Source organism: the organism of the source record quoted next (assembly GCF_019968955.1).
Source record: "MAG: Porospora cf. gigantea A chromosome Unknown PgA_NODE_406_length_19183_cov_337.196, whole genome shotgun sequence".
Lineage (NCBI taxonomy): Eukaryota > Apicomplexa > Conoidasida > Eugregarinorida > Porosporidae > Porospora > Porospora cf. gigantea A.
In genome coordinates this window covers 1-19,183 of record NW_027151677.1, presented here as the reverse complement: position 1 = coordinate 19,183, position 19,183 = coordinate 1, and the positions used below count along the sequence as shown (strand labels likewise).

Below are 19,183 nucleotides of genomic sequence, written 5' to 3'. Positions count from 1 at the left end.
CCGAAGAGCGGGGAGGAAACGCGGTAGACAGCCTTTAGGGTTCCTATTTCCAGGCGGGTTAGCATTGGGAACGAGCAAAAGTCTAGAAAGGGGACTATATGCCGACAATCTACGGTTCTGCCGTAACAGACCGAACGCAGCTTGTCGAACGAGAAGCGATTCGATGACTCGTCCACAAAATCAATGTTCAATTCGGGAACGGCGCTATCTTCGTTGAATCCAAAGGTAAGGTCTAACGGTACCTCCTCCATGTCGAGTGTCTCGAGGGTGGCGCGATTCCTGATGGCCACTTGATACACGAGCGATAATCGGTCGAAGGCATGCAACTTCGCGATTCGGAGCAGTTCTCCTGGCGCTGGGTCTGATTCCCCGCCGGACCCAACTCGCCATCGGCGGCACGTCGCGCACGCGCAGTGAAAGAAGCACGTTTCCACTTTGAAGTGGACCACCATGGTCAGTCTGTAGAGCATAGTGTCGAAGAGGGCAGGTGGCATCCTAGTCCAGCGCTTGTCCATGCACACATTACGAGAAAGGACAGAGAAGTTGGAAGGCTGGTACGATATCCGCCATCGGTAGAAGGTAACGTCCTTTATGAGTTGCTCCTTTCCAGATTCCTTGCTCCAGGAGGAGACCACGAGGTCTTCCACCTTCGTAGGCTTCGGTTGGTCTGTGGAGTGCGCCTCATTCAGTTGCAACAGTGGAACGCTGCGCTTTCCGTGCGTCACTGCAGCCTCCTGAGCCCTGGAGGCGTTCAACAGCAGACGCAATATGGCTTTGTTCCACGCGGAACTCAACGAACGAATGCGCAGAATGTCAGCGAAGTCCAGCATCTTGAAAATACCTTGAACCAAAAGGTCGTAGGAGAACTCTCCTGAGTCATTCACAAGTATTGATTCCATTATGGGAAATAATAACGGAAAAAACCAACATGTGCCTAAATTTCCAGAAGAGCGTTTCAATTCGAAGTGTGGACATCTGGGATCTCGCTGGTCAAGACCCCTGAAATAATCGAAATTATGTCAAAGCTCCGTGAGCGAATCCAAAGACGTCGGGCAGCACTTGAGGGCGGGACCGCACGCGAGGAGGCTAAGGCAGACGACCTTGAGCCGCCAAGTCCTGCGTCGGTGGTTTGCCCTGTGATGAATCCCAGATCCCCCCATGACTTGAAAATCATCGTCACGTTCTACCTGCTGGGGAAATCTCTCGATCTTCCTATGCCCGTGACAGAGCTGTTTGACTCCTTCCAAAAGGACTACTTCAAACAGTATCAGTCAAAAGCCCTCATTCCGATCCACCTTCGTCGGCTGTGTTCTCTGAGGAACTTCAGACTGGCCTTGGAAGAGATAGGCGCCCCAGTGGCGATCGTGGACGACTCCGTTACCGATATAGACATGGATGGCGTGGACAATCTGTGTGTGCTGAGCAGTAAACCGGCATCGGCTTCCTCCTTGGCAAACACGGGTGACGCCTTCACACCTCCACCTCCGCCTCCGAAAGACGTTGGCATCGATATGATCATCAACGCGCCCACCGTGAAGGACAAAGTCCTACAAGAGACGTCGGCTGAGCTCCGACAGCTGTTGGCGGAACCATCTGCGAGGCAACGCCTGAAAGCGAGTGCATTCAAAAATCTGGGTGGGCCAGCAGTTCGCGAATTCTGTAGACGAGGCACCCGAGTGCAGTGCGCCCAGATGCGCCGTGGAGGCCCATGTGATAAGGTACACTTCCGTCCGGTGCTATTTCCTCACACCGACGTCTCGTTGGGGGATTGCTCCTACTTAGATACCTGCAGACATATCGAGTCGTGCCGCTTTGTGCACTACGAAATCGATATCGACGGTGACATGTCCGTTGAGGGTTGCGGTCCCATCGTTGTGGAAGGGGTGCAGACGTCTTTTGACGCTGCGACTGTGGATGCCAGCGCGAGCCATGAGCTGGGTACCGTTGGCAGCGGTGTGGAGGTGGACGCTCAGTGGATTAACTGTGACGTTCGAACATTCGACTTCTCAATTTTTCGGGGAACTGTCAGCGTCATAATGGCGGACCCTCCCTGGGGGATCCACATGGATTTACCCTACGGCACACTATCAGACGAAGAGATGAAGCTTCTTCGGTTGGACCTCATACAAGACGAAGGTCTGTTCTTCCTCTGGGTTACCGGCCGCGCACTTGAACTGGGACGGGACTGCTTGGCTATGTGGGGCTACCGGCAGATAGACGAGCTGGTCTGGGTGAAGACGAACCAACTCCAGAGGGTGGTGCGGACTGGTCGCACAGGCCACTGGCTCAACCATTCTAAAGAGCACTGCCTTGTGGGAATCAAGGGCGAACCTAACATAAACAAGCACTTAGACACTGATGTCATCGTTGCGGAAGTGCGCGAGACATCACGGAAACCCGACGAGGTGTACCGCATCATAGAGCGTTTGGTGCCTGGCCCCTACAAGCTAGAACTTTTTGGGCGGCAGCACAACACCAAGAAGAACTGGATTACAATGGGCAACCAGCTCGAAGGAGTGCGTCTCCACAATGAACAACTAGAAGAGAGGTACAATTTGATGCTTGCGAACCGACAACAGGCTTGACGTCCATATCTTCCTTTTATTATGTCTCAGCTCCTGCGGACCTTCGTCAAAACACAAATCCAGCGTGATCCGCAGACCAGAGAGGTCAAGCGGCTCGAGTCTCTGGTAGAGGAGCTGCAGTTCAATCTAAAAGAGGCCAACGAGCAGCTACACGCGGCTCACACGCAAATTGCGTTGCTGCAAGGGGAAAGACGAGTCGTTCTCCCCAAAGTGTAGGTGGTAGCAGGGTATCCTCAGCAGGCAACCACTGGAGTTCGAGGAGGAACAGCCGATTCAAGTAGAGTCCCTGAGCTCCTTTGAGGTGGAGTCCGAAGAAACACACGAATCTTCAGTGGCATTGTCGGATGACATGGAAGACGACGCGGACATGAAGGCGGAGGTAATGCTCAAGATCCAGCCTCTGGTGTTGAAGCTGAAAAGCTCGGAGGTAGTGGTGGGGTTTAGGGAAGGGAACAAGGACTACAAGCTGCACGTGGTGACTCCCTCTCAGTCGATTTTGCTAAGGCCGACTCTGGCATTGTCGCAGGTTCGAACGAAGACGCTAAATCTGAACGCGCAGATGCTCAAGAAGGGAAGTACATCAATCTCCCGGACCGTGGAGACGTAGTGTATGCATACGATGAGAGCCCAGACTGCTTTTCTTTCGACGCTGAGCCTGCCATCGAGGCATCATGTCGTGACCACCTTTGAGGATGGCGCCCGTGCGTGCCTGCGGCCTCGACTGTTCCAGCGAGAACTAGAGCAGGTGGGGCTGACGGAGTGCTCCGTACCCGTGTGGCAGCACCTGCCCACGGGCGAGATTCTGAATCCCACTGGAGGGTGTCTTAGCGTTGTGGGCACCGACTTAGTCGGTGCCGATTGCGACAAGTCAGTGAAATGGCGATGCGTGGACTCTTCGTGCAAGCCGCTAGTTCCTGACAAAGTGGTATTACGATTGAACGCATCCCCAGTCACAAAGGTGGAACTGCTTCAGACGATAGAGTTACCGGTTACCACACCCACTCGTTTTGAGCAGGTGGGCTTACAGTTTTCGAAGGCTTCTGACGGTGAGTTGCAGAGCGTCTTAGAACGCAGACCTCGTACGTGCTGCAGCCCTGTCAAAGGTGACGAACAACACAATTGCTGCTATCGAGGCGTCCTTCGGCGATGTCCGTCGAAATCTTCACGCTGGTGTAATGCTGTCACTGGAGCCCGAGATAGCCATGGGTTCCGGCCTCCTAGCCAGGGTCATCTACACAAACCGCCCCACGAACTCTTTCTTGATGTCGTCATTGATTCTAGATCCGCGCACCGTCGCTCTGCCACCTGATGGCAAGAGAGGTGCTCCTTTCAAATTCACAGCCGAGGGCTCCATAAAGGTTCCGGAGTCCGGCATGTACAAGCTGGTGGTCTCCAGGCTCGGTTCGGACCTCAAGGTGGAAATAAACGGCGAGGTGATTCTAGACGAATGGTCCGGATCCTTCTTGGGGATGGAGAAGGTCTCTAAGCCATTCGTTCTGCAGACACAGGCCCCAGGAAATCTTCGAGTCTCATCTGAAGGGATTGTGGGGGCGCCCAGTTTTACAATGCGATGGATAAAGCCAGGACAACTGGTCCCGGAGCCCATCCCGAGTCATCTGTTGTTTCCGACGTACCGGGGACAACTAGAGCCGCTGTGTGGGCCGAACGGCAACCTCCTCCGCCTGGATTGCCGACGGACGTTTCGACAGGTGCATCACATGTTTCAAGAATCTATGGGCATTCTGTCCAAGGGGCAGGCGTTCGAAATGCAAGCATCGTGTCCGGCTGGCTGTCTACCAAAGGGACCTTCCAAGACGAAAGTATTTGGGTCTCCAGGGTGCTATGCGCTTCACTCGAGCGTCTGTCAGACAGCACTCCATGCAGGCGTTACTGGGTTACAAGGAGGCAATGTCCTGCTAACGGTGGACGTCGCCAAGGCGCATGCCTCATACGAGCCCTCCACCGGTGCGTTCGACGTCCGAAGTCTGCTCTCTCCGCTGGAATCCGGGTGCGGTACGATTGCCGGAGCCCAGTCTAGCGGCGGCCCTTTCATGGTGGGTGGCATCCAGTCTGTGGCCGATCCGGAGGATGTGGCACCCGGCGCGCTATCGACGGCCTTCCACGGGGACTTCCGAAAGCTCACGGTGTCGAGGTCCGCTGGACCAGCCAGACTTCAGGATGCTCCTCTGGTCCCAAGCAGCGACAGAAAATCATCAATCGTGATCAAAGACGGCGCTGTGTTGCAACCCGTCTTCACCGCCGACGGTCGGCCGAACAGCCCGATTCTAGACTTGATTGCGTTCGAGACGCAGAGTCCTGGCCCTCTTTCATTGCCGCTGGCGGATAGTAGTTTGACCTTCTGGAGCCGCCAAGTGGCCAAAGGCGTGCAGCTGTACACAGAGAGGGCAACATTGCCGTTTGTTGAGTTCGAGTACCCCAGCAGAGTGCTGTCCTGCGGATCCTCACTGGCCTCCCTCAGCCTGGGCGGAAAGGGTGTGGTGGAGCGATTCGTGGCGCGGTGCCCGGCTAATTGCAGAACAGCAGGGGGTCCAACCTCCGAGGACGCGACGCCAGCAGACAAGGCGAGCCCAGACCTAGGGAAAGCCTTGGCTAATATGGGCGCCCGCAGAGAGTTCACTTTCAACAAAAACCAACTGGTCAACGCGACAACGACTAGAGACCAGCTAGTTCAGGTCGCCGGCGGGTTCTTTTCGCATTCCAGTTCGATCTGTCTCTCTGGCGTCTACAGCGGAGTGGTTCCCGAGGAGGGCGGCCTTGTGGACGTTCAGATTTTCCCCTCATCGCTCAAGCGAAACATCAAGTTGAATAGCAGACGACCAGACAGCCGATTTCGTAAGTGCTTCTGTGGCGGAGTGACTCAGGTATCTCACCCAATCCGCTTTCCCCAAAGTCCATCGACCATCCCCTGTTGGCAGTGAAGCCCGCTAGAGGTAACATGTGCTACTACCCGTCACTAACTGCGTTCAAAGCCGTGATGGGCGGCGAGCTTCCCGACGTGGAAGTCGTTCGTAAAGACCCCAAGTCAGGTGATGTGCTGGGCATAGACAATGTCTCTAAAGAAGACGCAAACGATGTCAGCAATGTTCAGCATTTGTCCAAACCGCAGCAGAGCGCGAAGTTCACGAGCGGCGTCCACCAAGTAGCACCCCACCGCTTCCTCCAAGCGGACTTTGGTGATATGATTCAGATGGCTGGCCTGTACTTGGACGAGCTCAGCTCAGGTGTAGAGGCTCAAACAACGGGGATGCGCCAGGCTAGGAGTGACATCATGGCGACAGCCAGGCACTTTCTGCGCCTTCGAGAGTTATACACTGCAGCGCTGAAAAACCAGTCAAACTTGATCACCAGGCTGCAGGGAGGCGTCCCCAAGATGCGCAGCGACACTGCAGACACCCCAATTAACTTGGCAAACTTGAAGTCGCTTCACCCGTTACTCAAAGTCATGGATCATCCAACAGCAGAGGCCGGGCCCTCGAATTGGCATGTCGAATCTACCACCCCGCTTGACCTCCTATCCTCTCCCAGCGCATCCGTCGAATCCGTGCTGGCACACACAGGGGCCATCTTCAGCTCCGTCAACGTGGGCTCTGTCCTTCTGCTGAACGAGCGGCACTACCCCCAAGGCTTTGCAACGACGAGACTCCTGATGCCCCTTGAGTCGCTCGGCCGAGTGGGTCTAGTCTTCAACCGCCAGAACGAGGACAACTTCAACATCGTGGAGGTTGAGGCCAGTCCTGGCATGTCGCCTCGCCTGCAATTCCGCCAAGTGTACCAGGGGCTGGTGTCGGAGCCGTTGAACCGTGTGAAGCTGGAAGTCGACGACATGGATCTGCGTCGGTGGTCTGGCGGCCTCCCGTTGAGCTTGGAATGGGGGCCCAACGGCGCCAGAGCTGCGGTTTGGAGGGAAGCGGGCGTATTTTTGGGCGCTCTCAATCCGACGGCAAGTGCTGTACGCACTCAGTGGATTCCCAAGCACCGACTTGGTGGAGGACAGGTAGGCATGTTCGTAAACGGACTGGTCTCAGATGGCGACTCTGTGACGGTAGCTTTCAAGTCTGTCCGTTGGGGGCATTCCTCATCGCTCCCTGTGTTGGCGAGTTTTTTGGTTCCCCGCGCAGCACCAGCTGCAAAGGGGGCGCAACGCCTTCTACAGCAGCTGGCGGATGAATTATGGAAGGAGGAAAACGCAGAGAGAGCGGAGCAGGGGATTCAGGTCGAGCCTGAGGAGACCCCTGAGATCAAGCCGCCTCAGATGGGAGCCGTCGGCCAGGCTGGGAAAGCCATTCTGGACTCAGTAAAAAGTCTGCTCGTCTCCCCAACGGCGTCTTGCCAACATGAGCTATTCTACCCGAAACAGGACGGGTGGCGCCTGAACTCCGACTTCAAGGCGTCGGTGTCAGGAGACTGGTCAGCTCCAGGTGGCAGCACAGGCACATTACCCCACAAGACCAAGCAGCGACTGGACTGTGAGAAGTCGTCTTCAACGCCTGAACCGACACCGGAGCCGAGGGTTGAAGTGACGGACCCGACTCCACTTCTGGTGACGTCTGTGTCCCCTGCACCCTCCTTGCTGGTTCCTACTGCGCTGTGCGCAGGTCGCCAGTCCGTGTTCTGGAAGTCGAGGGTGCAAGCGAAGATCAAGGTGCCTGCTGAAGGGACACTGGGGTTCGCGTTGGACGTCCAGAGCGACCTGAGGGTAGTTTTGCTTGCAAGCAAAACCTCAGAGAACGATGTACTCGTGGAGGCTGTCTTCCAGAACAATACAGGATCCAAAGACGTGGTACTTGTAAGGCAGCGGTCACCGACTTATGCAGCCTGTGATGGTCACGCCGCAGGAATTTTTTTCTCTCACAGTCGACATCGCCGATGGCTACTTGGGAGTTCTTCATGACGATGAGCTTCTTTACCGGGAAAAGATGCCAGACCCCAGCGAGCGCATCAAAAGCGTCTCCCACGTGGCACTCGTGGGCACGAACACCCGAGGCGGGGTGGTTCGGTCTCTGTACGCAGGCGTAAGCCAGCAGTGATCTTCGTGTGTGACAGAAATGAGAGCCGTTGCGTTTGGTGCCCAGTTGGTGATTGCCGCCCCATTGTTAAGCAAAACCGTCCGTCCCGATCTATACTATGAAACGGGTGTGGTGCAATGCGCTGCTGATGACGGGGCCGACTTCTCAGCAGTTAACCAGTGGCTCGCGAGGGGCAGCGGTCTGGAGCCTGACCCGCTGGTACAGCGGCATGTACGACCTGTGAAGTCGTGCTGTGGGGCTCACGCCTTCCACCAATTCATTAATCGCTCGCCGCGATGGACGAAGGACCCCCTTTTGAACAACTCTCTCAACTTCGATTCTGACGTGGACTTGACACAAGGCTGGTTGCCCCTCAAAATGAGGGCTCGGCTGTGTGACGCTAAGTCGTTCCTGTACCCTGAGCATGTTGTAGACGGTCGACCGGTTGCAGGTTCCCCAGCGGTGTACAGTAGATACGACTACCGGTGGTACAAGCCATTTCAACAGAAATGTCAGGGGCTTGACGTACTGACCTACTGCTTCAAGAGCATTTACGACGAACGCACTCGCATGGGACAGGAGTTCATCGAAACCGCCTACCCGTACCCAACCAGCGTTTTTGCCATGGCTGCAGTGGACAAAGTCCAGCGGGCGTGCGACGAGGAGGATGGCTATCTCAGGCAAGCGTACCGCGCTCGTGCGCAGGCTTTCAACCGCACGTTTGCGGAGAATTTTGACTACAGATATGGCACGTATCTGTTCCGCCTTGGAGTGCAGCAGCCCTGGACCCGGGTGGACCGACGGTTTCTCATCGACGCCAATCTGAAGCAGGACTGGCTGGGTCATCGAGATCGCATCACCGTAGAGCATTTTCACCAGGTGGCCTTCGTGGCAAGGCAAGTGTACGACTGGTACTGGAGCAACGTTATGTGGACAGCTAGGGTTTCGCTGGGAGCGGCCGCGCTCGTGTATGTGCCGCTGGCCCTCTGCGTACCGCGATATATTCGTCTCGGTTTTTGCACATCGATTTGTTCCGTCGTAAGCTGCTGCTGGCTTTACTCGCTGATCGCAGGATGCCGTAAGCAGAAACGGAAGAGGCTCGAGAAGGCAGAGAGTCAAGAGAGAGAGCAGCAGATAGTGCAGGAGCTAGATGAAGTGCTAGAGAGCCTGTGAAACTATTCGCGTTGTATATCAAGTGCCAGAGAGCCTGTGAAACTATTCGCGTTGTATATCAAGTGCTAGAGAGCCTGTGAAACTATTCGCGTTGTATATCAAGTGCTAGAGAGCCTGTGTGAAACTATTCGCGTTGTATATCAAGTGCTAGAGAGCCTGTGTGAAACTATTCGAGTTGTATATTAAGTGCTAGAGAGCCTGTGTGAAACTATTCGCGTTGTATATCAAGTGCTAGAGAGCCTGTGTGAAACTATTCGCGTTGTATATCAAGTGCTAGAGAGCCTGTGTGAAACTATTCGCGTTGTATATCATGCAAAACATCTTCGTCGTATTCGGACCGTCTTCGTGTGCAAACTAATGTCCTTCGTGGGTGTTTTGCCAATGCTAAATGATCCTATACTCGCGGTCATAGACCCAACACTAATGCTACGAGATGTCAATTGGTCTTGTGCTTCAGCCGAGGTTCTGTTGGTTGCGGCGCCTCGCTTCCTACGTACCCCTCACAAGCCGGTATCCAGCGTCATGAGGTTCGTTGACAAGGATGGCATCGTCCACCAAACTTCGATTCTGCAGGACACACTGTGCCGCCCAATGCCAGGTCTCGTACACATCCCTATGGAACGAGTCATAGTCCCAAGACGCTTTAGTGTGTCAGGTGGCGTAAGCGAACAGCAAGAGGACCCAACATTTTTCGATGTGGACATTGCTTTCGCGCCGTACCTGCAGAACTGGGATGTCTGGTTCCCTAATCTGAGGAGGCTTTCGGAATGGTTCCCCTCGTACAAGCGGTGAGAGACGACTGCCCTGCACACAGCCTCGACCAGGCATCACGGCGGCTCGGCGACCAGCTGCGCCGCGACATGTCAATGGATCAGCTCCGCCACCACACTGTGCATTCCGATAGGAAGCTGTGGGATCGTTTGCGTGAACCGAGGCCGACGCTAATCAAACGAATGGCGCAGCGCTTCGACCCCCAATACATGATCCAACCCCACCTTCCCCTGTCGGTGATAACAGCTTTCCTTTCCACATGGACGGTACGATTCCAGCTGTGGCATCTTCATCGAGCACACGTGCTGCTGGATGGAACACAAGAGTGAGATGAGGGCAGTACACTACCACAGGTACGACTTGCGGGAATTCCTGCAACCTTCGGCACTGGGAGGCACGCCCATTCCTAAGAGGTACGTGCGATTGGTGAGTTACCTTCTTACTGCTTTCCTCGCGAAGCATCATCGGTCTGGCGTCTACACTCCCATAATATGTCTGCTCGGATCGCCACTGCCCGTGGAACCGCCCAAGAACGTGGAGGCTGCTGAGGCTGAGGCGCCTCACATCCGCGACATCGCCGAACGCGCCACGGCCCATTCAAAGGGCACTCGGGTGGTAGGCACGTTCAGAGCGGGGTTCGCTCTACAGGCACAGGCGGCCTACCAACACTTCAGAGAGGGATCTTACTCCTCCCTTCCAGAGTGGGGTCGATCTCGACGTCACACAGCATAGTGTTTGATCTACAGGACCTCACCGTGGGCGCCGTCGACATTACAGGCGCTTACGGCCCGCTGGGGCAGCTGTTAGACATCGATGTGTCACAGCACACCGACTCTGCTGAGGAGGACAGTCTATCCAAAAAAATCTGCCCTCGGTTCAGTGAGTGACGGTTTAGGACCACACAGTAACTGAGAACGTCAACAATGTGCTGCAACAACTCTTCCAGAAACTGGTGCGACAAGACTTCTACGGGATCAGTCCCCTCAACACAAAGGAAATCATATTCCTGGCCAACCCAGAAACCACTCTTACAGAGGCTTTCGGACTAGTGCAGCTGAAGTACGGCCTTTACTTTTCTTTTGACGTGCTCTATTTGGTCATTGCGGCCTGCCGAGTCTTTGTTCACCGGGCTGTCGCTTGGGCGGCTTCACTTATCATCGGGGTGAGTCGGTTCCTCTACTCGATCAGCCGCCGCAGGTCCTTTCGCATTGCCATCCGAGGCGGGCTTTGGGAGTGGCGCTTATCGCGCCGGTACCTAATGCACTATGTCGAAAGACTAAAGCCAAGAGACGCTAGGTGGACAATCCTGCTCTCCAGTCTTGAGGGTCCCGACGATGCAGGAGGGGTGGCCCTCCTGCTCCATCACGTCCAGACTGTCGAGTCGGCCAGGAAATTGGAGGTCGATAATACTCTGCGTAAGTTCGTAGATCCCGAGAACTACCACGAGGCACACGAACGCATCAAGAACCTCATCAGTGACGAACTTGAAGTTGAGGAGGCCACATCAGTGGAGTCTAGCATCCATAGGAACACATGGCTCACATGGGTGGACCATCTCGCTCCTTTGAATCTCAGTGGATTTGGCGATGCGGATGTAGGACGGTTGAAGACCCTCTTCTTTAAAGCGAATCCCTCTATTGTTGACGTGGATGATTGAATCAGAACACCAGAATTGGTTTGTTTGAAGAATTAGTTTGTTTGAAGAATCAATGGCAGATGGACGATATCATTTCAACACTACTTCCGCACTTCAGGCCTCATAGCTGGGAAGAGAATGACTTCCTTGATGTTGTTCTTATCGGCCAAGAACATAGTTAGCCGGTCGATGCCTAGACCCCAGCCACCGGTGGGAGGCAGGCCGTGCTCCAAGGCAGCACAGAATGCCTCGTCATAAGGTTGAGCCTCGTCGTCGCCTTTGAAAGCGTCCTGTACTTGCTGTTGAAAGAGACTTCTTTGCTTGAATGGGTCATTCAGTTCCGTGTAGAAGTTGGCAAGTTCCTTCCCACAAACGAACAGCTCTCCTCGCTCAGTCATCTCAGGCAGAGTGCGGTGCCACTTCGCCAGAGGGGACATTATCTCTGGGTGGTCGATGATGAATGTGGGGTTCACGAGACCCTCCTCGATAAAGTGGCCACAGAGGGTATCGATCAGCTTAGCGGCCGTGGGAGGGTGAGGAAGTTCTATTCCGTGTTTCGCACAGACCTTCAGCATGTGGTCAATAGCCTCCTGAGACTGTAGAGGTCGGGGGATGACCTCGTTACTTTTCTTCTCGATCTCAGCAATCATGCTGACTCTCTGGAAGGGAGGCGTAAAATCGATTTCAACCTGACGGCCCCCTGGCCCATCGGGATGGTAGGAAATCGAGTGCGAACCGTGAATCGCCAGAACCATCTCCGAGAGTAGCTTCTCAGTGATATCAAGTAGATCGTTGTAGTCCCAGTAAGCGCAGTAGAACTCAATAGCCGTAAACTCTGGGTTGTGAGTAAGGTCAATGCCCTCATTTCTAAAGTTCTTGCCGATCTCATACACTCTTTCCATTCCGCCAACCGTCAGCATCTTGAGATACAACTCGGGAGCGACTCTCATAAAGAGCTGAGTGTTCAAGTCGTTGTGGTGCGTTACAAATGGACGAGCAGAAGCTCCTCCATGAATGGCATGCATGTACGGCGTCTCCACCTCGATAAAGTCTCGCTGGTCGAAGAAGCGCCGAAGGAAGCTGATGATTTGAGATCGTACCTTGAATGTGTGCTTGTTGTCCGGATTACAAATGAAGTCCAAATACCTTTGACGGTAGCGGATCTCCTGGTTCGCCAGTTCCTGACCGCCCTTGGACGAGGGAAGCATGTGGTAACAGGGAGAGAGAACGTGGATCTTACTTGCAAAAATCGACAACTCTCCCGTCTTTGATCGACCGGGGCGACCCTCAATCCCAACAATGTCGCCTCTGTGAACAGCGTCGATAGCAGCGGTGAATTCCATTTCAGCATCAGTGTGGTTCGACGCCGAGGCAATCACTTGGATTTTCGTGTCGTCACCATGCAGATCGAAGAACTTCAGTTTGGAACCGCTACCGGCGACTCGCATAATACGGCCACTAACGCTCTGAGACTCCTCGAGTGTCTGATCAGGTATCAGATGCTCGTATTTCGACTTGAACTCGCCAAGACGCAGGGTCCAGTGCCACTTGTGAGGGTAAACTTCCTGCCCAGCGCTCCGTTTCGTCTGCACCTCCGTGACGCGGTTTTCATAGTACTTGGTCGGGTCCAGTTCCTCTGCCTTGGTCGACTTCGCCGGAGCAGTCGTCTTCTTCTCAGCCTTCTCCTTCGCCTTGAGGGCCGCTTGTTCAGCCTTCCGCTGCCTCCGCCGTTCGGCTGCGCTTATCTGGGGGGGTGCCCCACCGCCAGTTACCACACTCTCAGCCTGCTCAGCGTCCATTGGAAATGGTTTAATATTGCGTATGACAACCGGCATTCGGATGTTGTTGTGCCTTCAGACCATCGGCCACTATGCAAATTCTGCAGCGTTCCGACGCCGTGTGAGGACGGAAACCGCTAAGTTGAATGATTTTTTTCAGAGTATGCAGCGAAACTTCGACTTAAGTCAGAGGATGATACGTGAAATAAAGTCCAGCGATAAGGGCTTTTGGGACAAACGGAGGTCACGATGGCAGCAGATGCCTAAGTCTGGGTCGCGCTTCGCTCAGTTGGGTGGTGCTGCTTTTTCATCTGTATTACACGAGGGTTGGTATACCTCCCAATTCCTAAGGACCCCTCCAGTGGGCGCGTTCTCCGTAGACGCCACTGACACCACGCCGTACGACGACCTAGCACTGGAATCGCTTGGGGAAGCGGCCAGAGAAAGTCAGCGTGAAGTTGACGAGCAGCGAGCTGCCCTAGAGGAAGAGAATCAGAGCAGACGCAATACAACCCCAGCTATCGATGTTCTAAAAATGCTGAAGGATGCGTTCGCGCGACACCAAAGCAACAGAGAAGCGGCTATCGCCAGGACTAAACCTTCGGGGCCGGAAACAATTGAGTACGGCCAGGAGCCATCCACCACCATCTCTCCTGAAGAATCTGGAAAACCATCCAAGCGTTTCCGCGGGTTCAAATTTCCTGTCCCAAACAACTCGGGTACCCGCGTCATCTGTTAATTGATCGCATCAGTCATAAACCTGGAACATTAACCTTGCCGTCACTTGTGTGTGGGCTGACTTTGAGAGGCGTCTCAGCTGGCACACCGATTATTAGGCAATATTGGATGCATCAAAGATGATTCCACCTTTCGCATCAGTTGAAGAATTCGAACCTTCAGGTGTGCTCCCAGACTCACTGGACAGTTCACTCATTTGGTCCGATTCGCCTGATACATCACCGTCGATCCTGACCTCGTTAGACTTTGAGAGCGTGCTGGAACCCACACTGGAGCCCTGCTACAGCATGAGCGGCGTGGATGGGTGTAAGTTGTTTTCAATTAGGTGTAGTAATGATATTTTACAGATCTGTCGATGACCTCCGATGCCGCAGTCGATGATAGTCTGAGCTTTCTAACATCAGCATTCGATTGCTCATGGAACTCTGATCCCAACCCTAAGCGATGTAGGTTGGACGGCGACCTGGACTCCAGCGTTCTCTCCCCGAGTCTGGCTGAGAGCTCAAGTCCGCTGTTGCTGGCCACAGACGATGCACAGGCGCCGTTCTGGTTCCAGGATACCCTACCAACCGCTTCCGATACACCCACCACGAGGAAACGACCCCGCGACGAGGACCTCACAGGCGCTCCGGTTTCAGCCCCGTTCTCGGACGTGATGGCCTCGCAACAGAACATGTACTGCGACATGGTGCAGCAGATGATGCACGCACAGTTTTCCCCACAGTCAAGTCCGGTTGTGGACTGGACAAAGGAGTGGCAGGTGCAGATGCAGAACGTCATGAATGCCCAGCTGTCTGTGATCAAGCAGTTTCAGGAGCAGTTGTCAAGGTCCATGGCTCCCCAGTCCATATTCATCGACGACGATGATGACGATTGCCGTAAGCCTCTCGTAGTCCCTTTTACGCAGAAATCATTACAGTGTAAGTTTTGTGGAACTAAGACGGTGTTTGCAGAGGATCGTGTTTGTCACCAAGCGAGTTATGTAAACGAGTTATGTAACAACACATACACAAAACATGACGACTGGTGATGATTAATACGTATAAATCAGTAATGTCAAACCAAGCCGAGCGTGCGCCTCAGACAGAAGTCCAGCAGGAGTTGGCGAACAGCTTCGACAACCCTCTCGCCACACTGCAGAAGCGAAATCTGATGACACAGAAGAGTTTGAACAACAACGACGCCTTGAAGCTGTCTGTTGAGGTAGATGATGATGAGGAGGAGGGTGATGAATGATAAATTTTGAACCGTCTGGATGCGTGTGTGTATTTGTAGGTAAAACTGATCTAGAGTGGCCACCATTTCGGGTTGAACTGCGCCTTGTGGAAGGATGCGTGAACTAGCCTTTGCCAATGCTGCGCAGCGTGTTCGTCTAGATCCCCAATATCGCCAACACCGTCCTCTATAACGACCAACTTGGCGGATTTTCTATTGTGCCGAAACTGCTTGTGCAGGCGGAAGGCGAGGGCCAAGCCGCAGACGAAGACAACCGTTAAAATCACTCGAGGTACAGTGGAAAGTCGTTCAGCGCTCTCCAGAGAGTAGACGTGAACTAATGATGAAAGGAAGAAGCACAATACCACAGCGCAGAACATCGAAAAGAACGCTCGTTGCTTTTGTCTGAGAAATTTGGTGGACTTTCGAAGACTCTCGACGCCCCCTGTAGTCCGCAAAGCGCAACTAGATGCCCAGATGCAGCAGTGAGTGCCTGTTACAGAAGGCGCCTGTCCCCACCAATCAATATTATGTAGGTGGACATCGCCAGTCCCACCACCGTGGTCAACGCTGCAATGCCGTGGAGAACCGGATAACCAAGCAGGCGACGTGGGGGTGAATTGAGCGTGGTGTATGCTACCCCAGACACGACAGCGGTCTCCAGCACCATTATCCACGCGCAACTGCAGTGCCACTCCAGCTCCTGAGTTAGATATTCAGCAACAATGGCACCTGAAGCCGCAGCTCGAACGTCTCAGCCCACACCTGCGCCACCAACGAGTTCTTATGGACTGAAATCATAACCGGCAATTCATCAAATTAATGACTGACGAGCCACTGTCTAAGAACCAACTAAAGAAGTTGGAGAAGGAGAAGGCAAAGGAGGCCGAGAAGGCTCTCAAGGCGGCAAAGGTAGAGGCCGAGAGAGACGCTGCTGCGGCCATTATGAACAAGCAGGCGGACTCACTGGACCAGGCTGAGTATGGTTACCTGCCTCTGATACAATCTTCTACGACCACGACTCGCGTGTGGACATCCCTATCGAAGCTCACCGAAGTCGACATCGGCAAAGACGTCTGGATCCGAGCTCGCATCCACGAGTCTCGGTGTAAAGGTGCTATCGGGTTTGTCGTTCTCAGGGAGAAACTGCACACGTTGCAGGGGGTGTTGGATGGCAACAAACACGCTACACGCGATATGATCAAGTGGGCAGGTGGCGTACCTTTGGAGTCCGTCTGCGATTTCTTCGGCCGTGTGGTGGCTCCAGACCAACCGGTGTCTGGCTGTTCAAAATCTCATGTCGAATTGGAGGTTAAGCAGATGCTTTGTGTTACAAAGTCCCTCCCCCAGCTGCCCTTCATGCTCAAGGACGCCAACCTTCCTGAGGCATCTGCTGAGGGCTCTTCTGTTGGGCAGGATGTTCGTTTGGACAACCGCATATTGGATCTTCGGACATTCGCTAGTCAAGCGATATTTCGGGTTCAATCCAAGGTCTGCGAACTATTCCGGGGGTACCTCCTGCAGCATGAGTTCATGGAAATCCATTCGCCAAAACTTCTCGGCGGTCAGTCGGAAGGTGGAACCAACGTCTTTACGTTAAAGTACTTCGATCGTCCTGCATGCCTCGCGCAGTCACCGCAGCTCTATAAGCAGATGGCCCTATCGGGAGACTTCGACAGGGTGTTCGAGATCGGCCCTGTATTCCGCGCGGAGAACTCTAACACGCATCGCCACCTGTGTGAATTCACAGGCCTCGACGTGGAGATGACGTTCAAGGAGCACTACTATGAGGTGCTTGATGAATTTAATTCAATGTTCAAGTACATTTTCAAGGGGTTGACTGAGCAGTGCAGTGAGGAGGCGAAGATTATTCAGGAGCAGTTTGGCGTTGAGCCGTTCGTTTGGGTGGAGGACGCCCCCCGTTTAGACTTCGCTGAAGGAATAGCCATGCTGAGGGAAGCTGGTGCTGATGTCCCAGGTCCCGACGATATCTTCGACTACGATCTCGACACTGTCAACGAAAAGAAATTGGGAAAGTTGGTCAAGGAGAAGTACGGCACTGACTTCTACATGCTCGTCCGATATCCTCTGGCTGTGCGTCCGTTCTACTCTATGCCTGACCCAAAGGACATACGGTTGAGTAATTCCTACGACTTCTTCATGCGAGGCGAGGAGATCGTTTCTGGCGCACAGCGCATTCACGAGCCCGTTTATCTTGCGGAGCGTGCCTTGGCGTGCGGCATGGACGTCGCCGGTATCCAGAGCTACATTGATGCGTTCAGCTTGGGGGCCTACCCTCATGCCGGTTGTGGCGTGGGGCTCGAGAGAGTGGTGATGCTCTTCTTGGGTTTGAAGAACATCCGAAAGAGCTGCCTCTTCCCTCGTGACCCCAAGCGGCTGACGCCTTGATACGTTAGCTTGTTGGTGTTTGTTGCGTAAAGTTCGTCCACGAGTTTCCACACGTTTATAGCGTGACTTAAAACGAGATTAGTACTGATCAGCCATCAAGTTCTTGGCTTCCTGCTCCTACTTGTAGTACGGACTCAGGGTCGAAATCCACTTTAGAAAACCAAGTAGTGGTCGTGTAAGCTGCCTCTTCCCTCGCAACTTTTAGCGGCTCCAGGCGATGTTAGCTTCTTGATATGCCCGGGTTCATAGTCAAAACGAAGCGTAGCGCAATTTAACATCCTAGACTACGCTCGTAACACCTAGAGATTCAACGCTCGTTTCTTTCGCAGTAACACCTAGACTTAGGGATGAAACAGATTAATGCACCGCTTCGTCTCACTCACGGCCACATGAAGTTGCCGTGAAAGCCTAGGCGCTTGTTGCGTAAAGTTCGTCGACAAGTTTCCACACGTTTACAGCGTGATTCAAAAGCGCGATTAGTTCTGATCAGCCATCAAGTTCTTGGCTTCCTGCTCCTGCTTGTAGTACGGACTCAGGGTCGAAATCCACTTTAGAAAACCAAGTAGTGGTCATGTAAGTGGTACCCTCAGCGTTCACCCAAACCCATTTCATGAACTGCACAGGACCTGCAACTTCACCTTTCGGATCCGAGGCGAACACCAATCGCGAGTCCACCATGGTACCAGTCTCTCCAACGCGATGCTGCACCAGCGCTCCCTTACCAACGAACGCGTGGCACTTGTCCAACAGACCAACCTCTCCGTCATCGACGATGTGCTGTCTCCCGTCGATTGGAATGGCTAGCTCCTTAGTGATTCGCAGAGGGTAGAACCCTTTGACATGGAAGTAGCAGTCGTCGACAGCAGTGAACTGCACCTTGAGCGCGTAGTTGCCCATGGCCTTCCGCTTGATCCAGCTGACACCTAAAGCAGACAAGAAGGTATCGTCCGCGGATTTGTCTGTGCGGGACTTGATCTCTTCCCACTTACCAGTCAAGGAGGCCAGAACATCTTTTTCCACCTGCCCCTGACTGAAGTCCTCATCGGTGAAAGTGTGTGTCGGATCCACTGTCTTGCGGAATTTAGGACCTTTCTGAAATCGAGGAAAGTGCGGCATTGAATACTGAGATTTCCTCTGATGTGGCCTCTGTGGGGTCCGCACTGTCTAAGCGTGGCAAGGAAGAGGCTGACGTGACGCGGTTCTACCTCTTAGATGCCGGGTCGTCCGTACTGTCCCGATTTCCTAGCAGCATGTATGTTTAGTGAATAAGGATTTTCCTGGACGATAACAGGACCTTCCCCCGTTTATTGACAATTCCCCTTGTGCCGCTCAGATGTGTCTCGCGAACAATCCAGGTACCATTGGTTGTCAGTTTTGAGTTCAGAAAATCTGGGTGTTGTTCGTCAGGCAATCTGAGGTTCGTTAAATGTCGAAGCAGACACACCAATCACCCGTCGCCGACTCAGTGGATCTACCAGACGAGATTCCCATAGGGGATTTAAACGTAGACGAGATTCCCATAGGGGATTTAAACGCTGACGAGATTCCCATAGGGGATTTAAACGTAGACGAGATTCCTTTCAACAGGACATTTAGTCAAATGACATCTGGTCAGCAGAACATCTGGCTAGTGCTCGCACAGAGAGAACTCCCTCTCGAAGTACTTCTGGTTGTGCCTGGCGACGAAAGTGGACCTCTCGTCCATGAGCTCCTCCCTCAGACGTCGGGCTTCCTCCACCGAGTAGGGGAAGTCGATGAATTCCAAAATGTTGGCCGTTACTAGAGAGGGTATGGACGTGCTTGCGTCGAGTTCCATCCGCCACCAGTCAATGTTTTGGGGCACAACGTTTT

General features: G+C 53.7%; 11 protein-coding genes across 22 annotated transcripts; 6 read left to right on the top strand and 5 right to left on the bottom strand.

The window, feature by feature from the left end:
* KVP18_003325 (uncharacterized protein) lies at positions 1-899 on the bottom strand (the record flags this gene model as incomplete). 2 transcript variants are annotated; one of them, XM_067954967.1, is made up of 1 exon in its annotated part: positions 1-899. In XM_067954967.1, a coding segment is annotated over one exon (899 nt), but the record flags the coding sequence as incomplete, so codon positions are not given. The 2 variants fall into 2 exon arrangements, with proteins under 2 accessions (XP_067808889.1, XP_067808888.1); XM_067954966.1 differs by having other exon boundaries at positions 21-899.
* A 117-nt stretch (positions 900-1,016) lies between these two features.
* Positions 1,017-2,585, top strand: KVP18_003324 (uncharacterized protein; the record flags this gene model as incomplete). Its single annotated transcript, XM_067954965.1, has 1 exon — positions 1,017-2,585. The coding sequence occupies one exon, from the start codon at positions 1,017-1,019 to the stop codon at positions 2,583-2,585; it is 1,569 nt and encodes a 522-aa protein (XP_067808887.1).
* A 21-nt stretch (positions 2,586-2,606) lies between these two features.
* KVP18_003330 (uncharacterized protein) lies at positions 2,607-8,785 on the top strand (the record flags this gene model as incomplete). Of its 5 annotated transcripts, XM_067954976.1 has the most annotated exons (7): positions 2,607-2,797; positions 2,826-3,188; positions 3,252-3,631; positions 3,660-5,438; positions 5,468-7,392; positions 7,421-7,618; positions 7,679-8,785. In XM_067954976.1, 7 exons carry the CDS (start codon positions 2,607-2,609, stop codon positions 8,783-8,785), a joined length of 5,943 nt encoding a protein of 1,980 aa, XP_067808898.1. The 5 variants fall into 5 exon arrangements, with proteins under 5 accessions (XP_067808898.1, XP_067808899.1, XP_067808896.1 ...); XM_067954977.1 differs by lacking the exons at positions 3,252-3,631; positions 3,660-5,438; positions 5,468-7,392; positions 7,421-7,618; positions 7,679-8,785 and having other exon boundaries at positions 2,826-3,192; XM_067954974.1 differs by lacking the exons at positions 2,607-2,797; positions 2,826-3,188; positions 7,421-7,618; positions 7,679-8,785 and having other exon boundaries at positions 3,205-3,631; positions 3,660-5,524.
* Positions 8,786-9,142: 357 nt separating this feature from the next.
* On the top strand, positions 9,143-11,213 carry KVP18_003323 (uncharacterized protein; the record flags this gene model as incomplete). 4 transcript variants are annotated; one of them, XM_067954963.1, is made up of 5 exons in its annotated part: positions 9,167-9,573; positions 9,600-9,881; positions 9,910-10,257; positions 10,284-10,435; positions 10,462-11,213. In XM_067954963.1, 5 exons carry the CDS (start codon positions 9,167-9,169, stop codon positions 11,211-11,213), a joined length of 1,941 nt encoding a protein of 646 aa, XP_067808885.1. The 4 variants fall into 4 exon arrangements, with proteins under 4 accessions (XP_067808883.1, XP_067808885.1, XP_067808886.1 ...); XM_067954961.1 differs by lacking the exons at positions 9,600-9,881; positions 9,910-10,257; positions 10,284-10,435; positions 10,462-11,213 and having other exon boundaries at positions 9,143-9,577; XM_067954964.1 differs by lacking the exons at positions 9,167-9,573; positions 10,462-11,213 and having other exon boundaries at positions 9,869-10,288.
* Positions 11,214-11,293: 80 nt separating this feature from the next.
* On the bottom strand, positions 11,294-12,991 carry KVP18_003322 (uncharacterized protein; the record flags this gene model as incomplete). Its single annotated transcript, XM_067954960.1, has 1 exon — positions 11,294-12,991. One exon carries the CDS (start codon positions 12,989-12,991, stop codon positions 11,294-11,296), a length of 1,698 nt encoding a protein of 565 aa, XP_067808882.1.
* Positions 12,992-13,013: 22 nt separating this feature from the next.
* Positions 13,014-13,709, top strand: KVP18_003331 (uncharacterized protein; the record flags this gene model as incomplete). 2 transcript variants are annotated; one of them, XM_067954980.1, is made up of 1 exon in its annotated part: positions 13,014-13,709. In XM_067954980.1, the coding sequence occupies one exon, from the start codon at positions 13,014-13,016 to the stop codon at positions 13,707-13,709; it is 696 nt and encodes a 231-aa protein (XP_067808902.1). The 2 variants fall into 2 exon arrangements, with proteins under 2 accessions (XP_067808902.1, XP_067808901.1); XM_067954979.1 differs by having other exon boundaries at positions 13,134-13,709.
* Positions 13,710-13,827: 118 nt separating this feature from the next.
* On the top strand, positions 13,828-14,944 carry KVP18_003326 (uncharacterized protein; the record flags this gene model as incomplete). 3 transcript variants are annotated; one of them, XM_067954968.1, is made up of 3 exons in its annotated part: positions 13,828-14,014; positions 14,056-14,628; positions 14,760-14,944. In XM_067954968.1, the coding sequence occupies 3 exons, from the start codon at positions 13,828-13,830 to the stop codon at positions 14,942-14,944; spliced, it is 945 nt and encodes a 314-aa protein (XP_067808890.1). The 3 variants fall into 3 exon arrangements, with proteins under 3 accessions (XP_067808890.1, XP_067808891.1, XP_067808892.1); XM_067954969.1 differs by lacking the exon at positions 14,760-14,944 and having other exon boundaries at positions 14,056-14,738; XM_067954970.1 differs by lacking the exons at positions 13,828-14,014; positions 14,056-14,628 and having other exon boundaries at positions 14,762-14,944.
* A 50-nt stretch (positions 14,945-14,994) lies between these two features.
* On the bottom strand, positions 14,995-15,303 carry KVP18_003328 (uncharacterized protein; the record flags this gene model as incomplete). Its single annotated transcript, XM_067954972.1, has 1 exon — positions 14,995-15,303. One exon carries the CDS (start codon positions 15,301-15,303, stop codon positions 14,995-14,997), a length of 309 nt encoding a protein of 102 aa, XP_067808894.1.
* A 442-nt stretch (positions 15,304-15,745) lies between these two features.
* On the top strand, positions 15,746-17,332 carry KVP18_003329 (uncharacterized protein; the record flags this gene model as incomplete). The annotated part of the gene is made up of 1 exon (XM_067954973.1): positions 15,746-17,332. One exon carries the CDS (start codon positions 15,746-15,748, stop codon positions 17,330-17,332), a length of 1,587 nt encoding a protein of 528 aa, XP_067808895.1.
* A 486-nt stretch (positions 17,333-17,818) lies between these two features.
* KVP18_003332 (uncharacterized protein) lies at positions 17,819-18,448 on the bottom strand (the record flags this gene model as incomplete). Its single annotated transcript, XM_067954981.1, has 1 exon — positions 17,819-18,448. The coding sequence occupies one exon, from the start codon at positions 18,446-18,448 to the stop codon at positions 17,819-17,821; it is 630 nt and encodes a 209-aa protein (XP_067808903.1).
* A 511-nt stretch (positions 18,449-18,959) lies between these two features.
* Positions 18,960-19,148, bottom strand: KVP18_003327 (uncharacterized protein; the record flags this gene model as incomplete). Its single annotated transcript, XM_067954971.1, has 1 exon — positions 18,960-19,148. The coding sequence occupies one exon, from the start codon at positions 19,146-19,148 to the stop codon at positions 18,960-18,962; it is 189 nt and encodes a 62-aa protein (XP_067808893.1).
* Between the last annotated feature and the right edge of the window lie 35 nt (positions 19,149-19,183).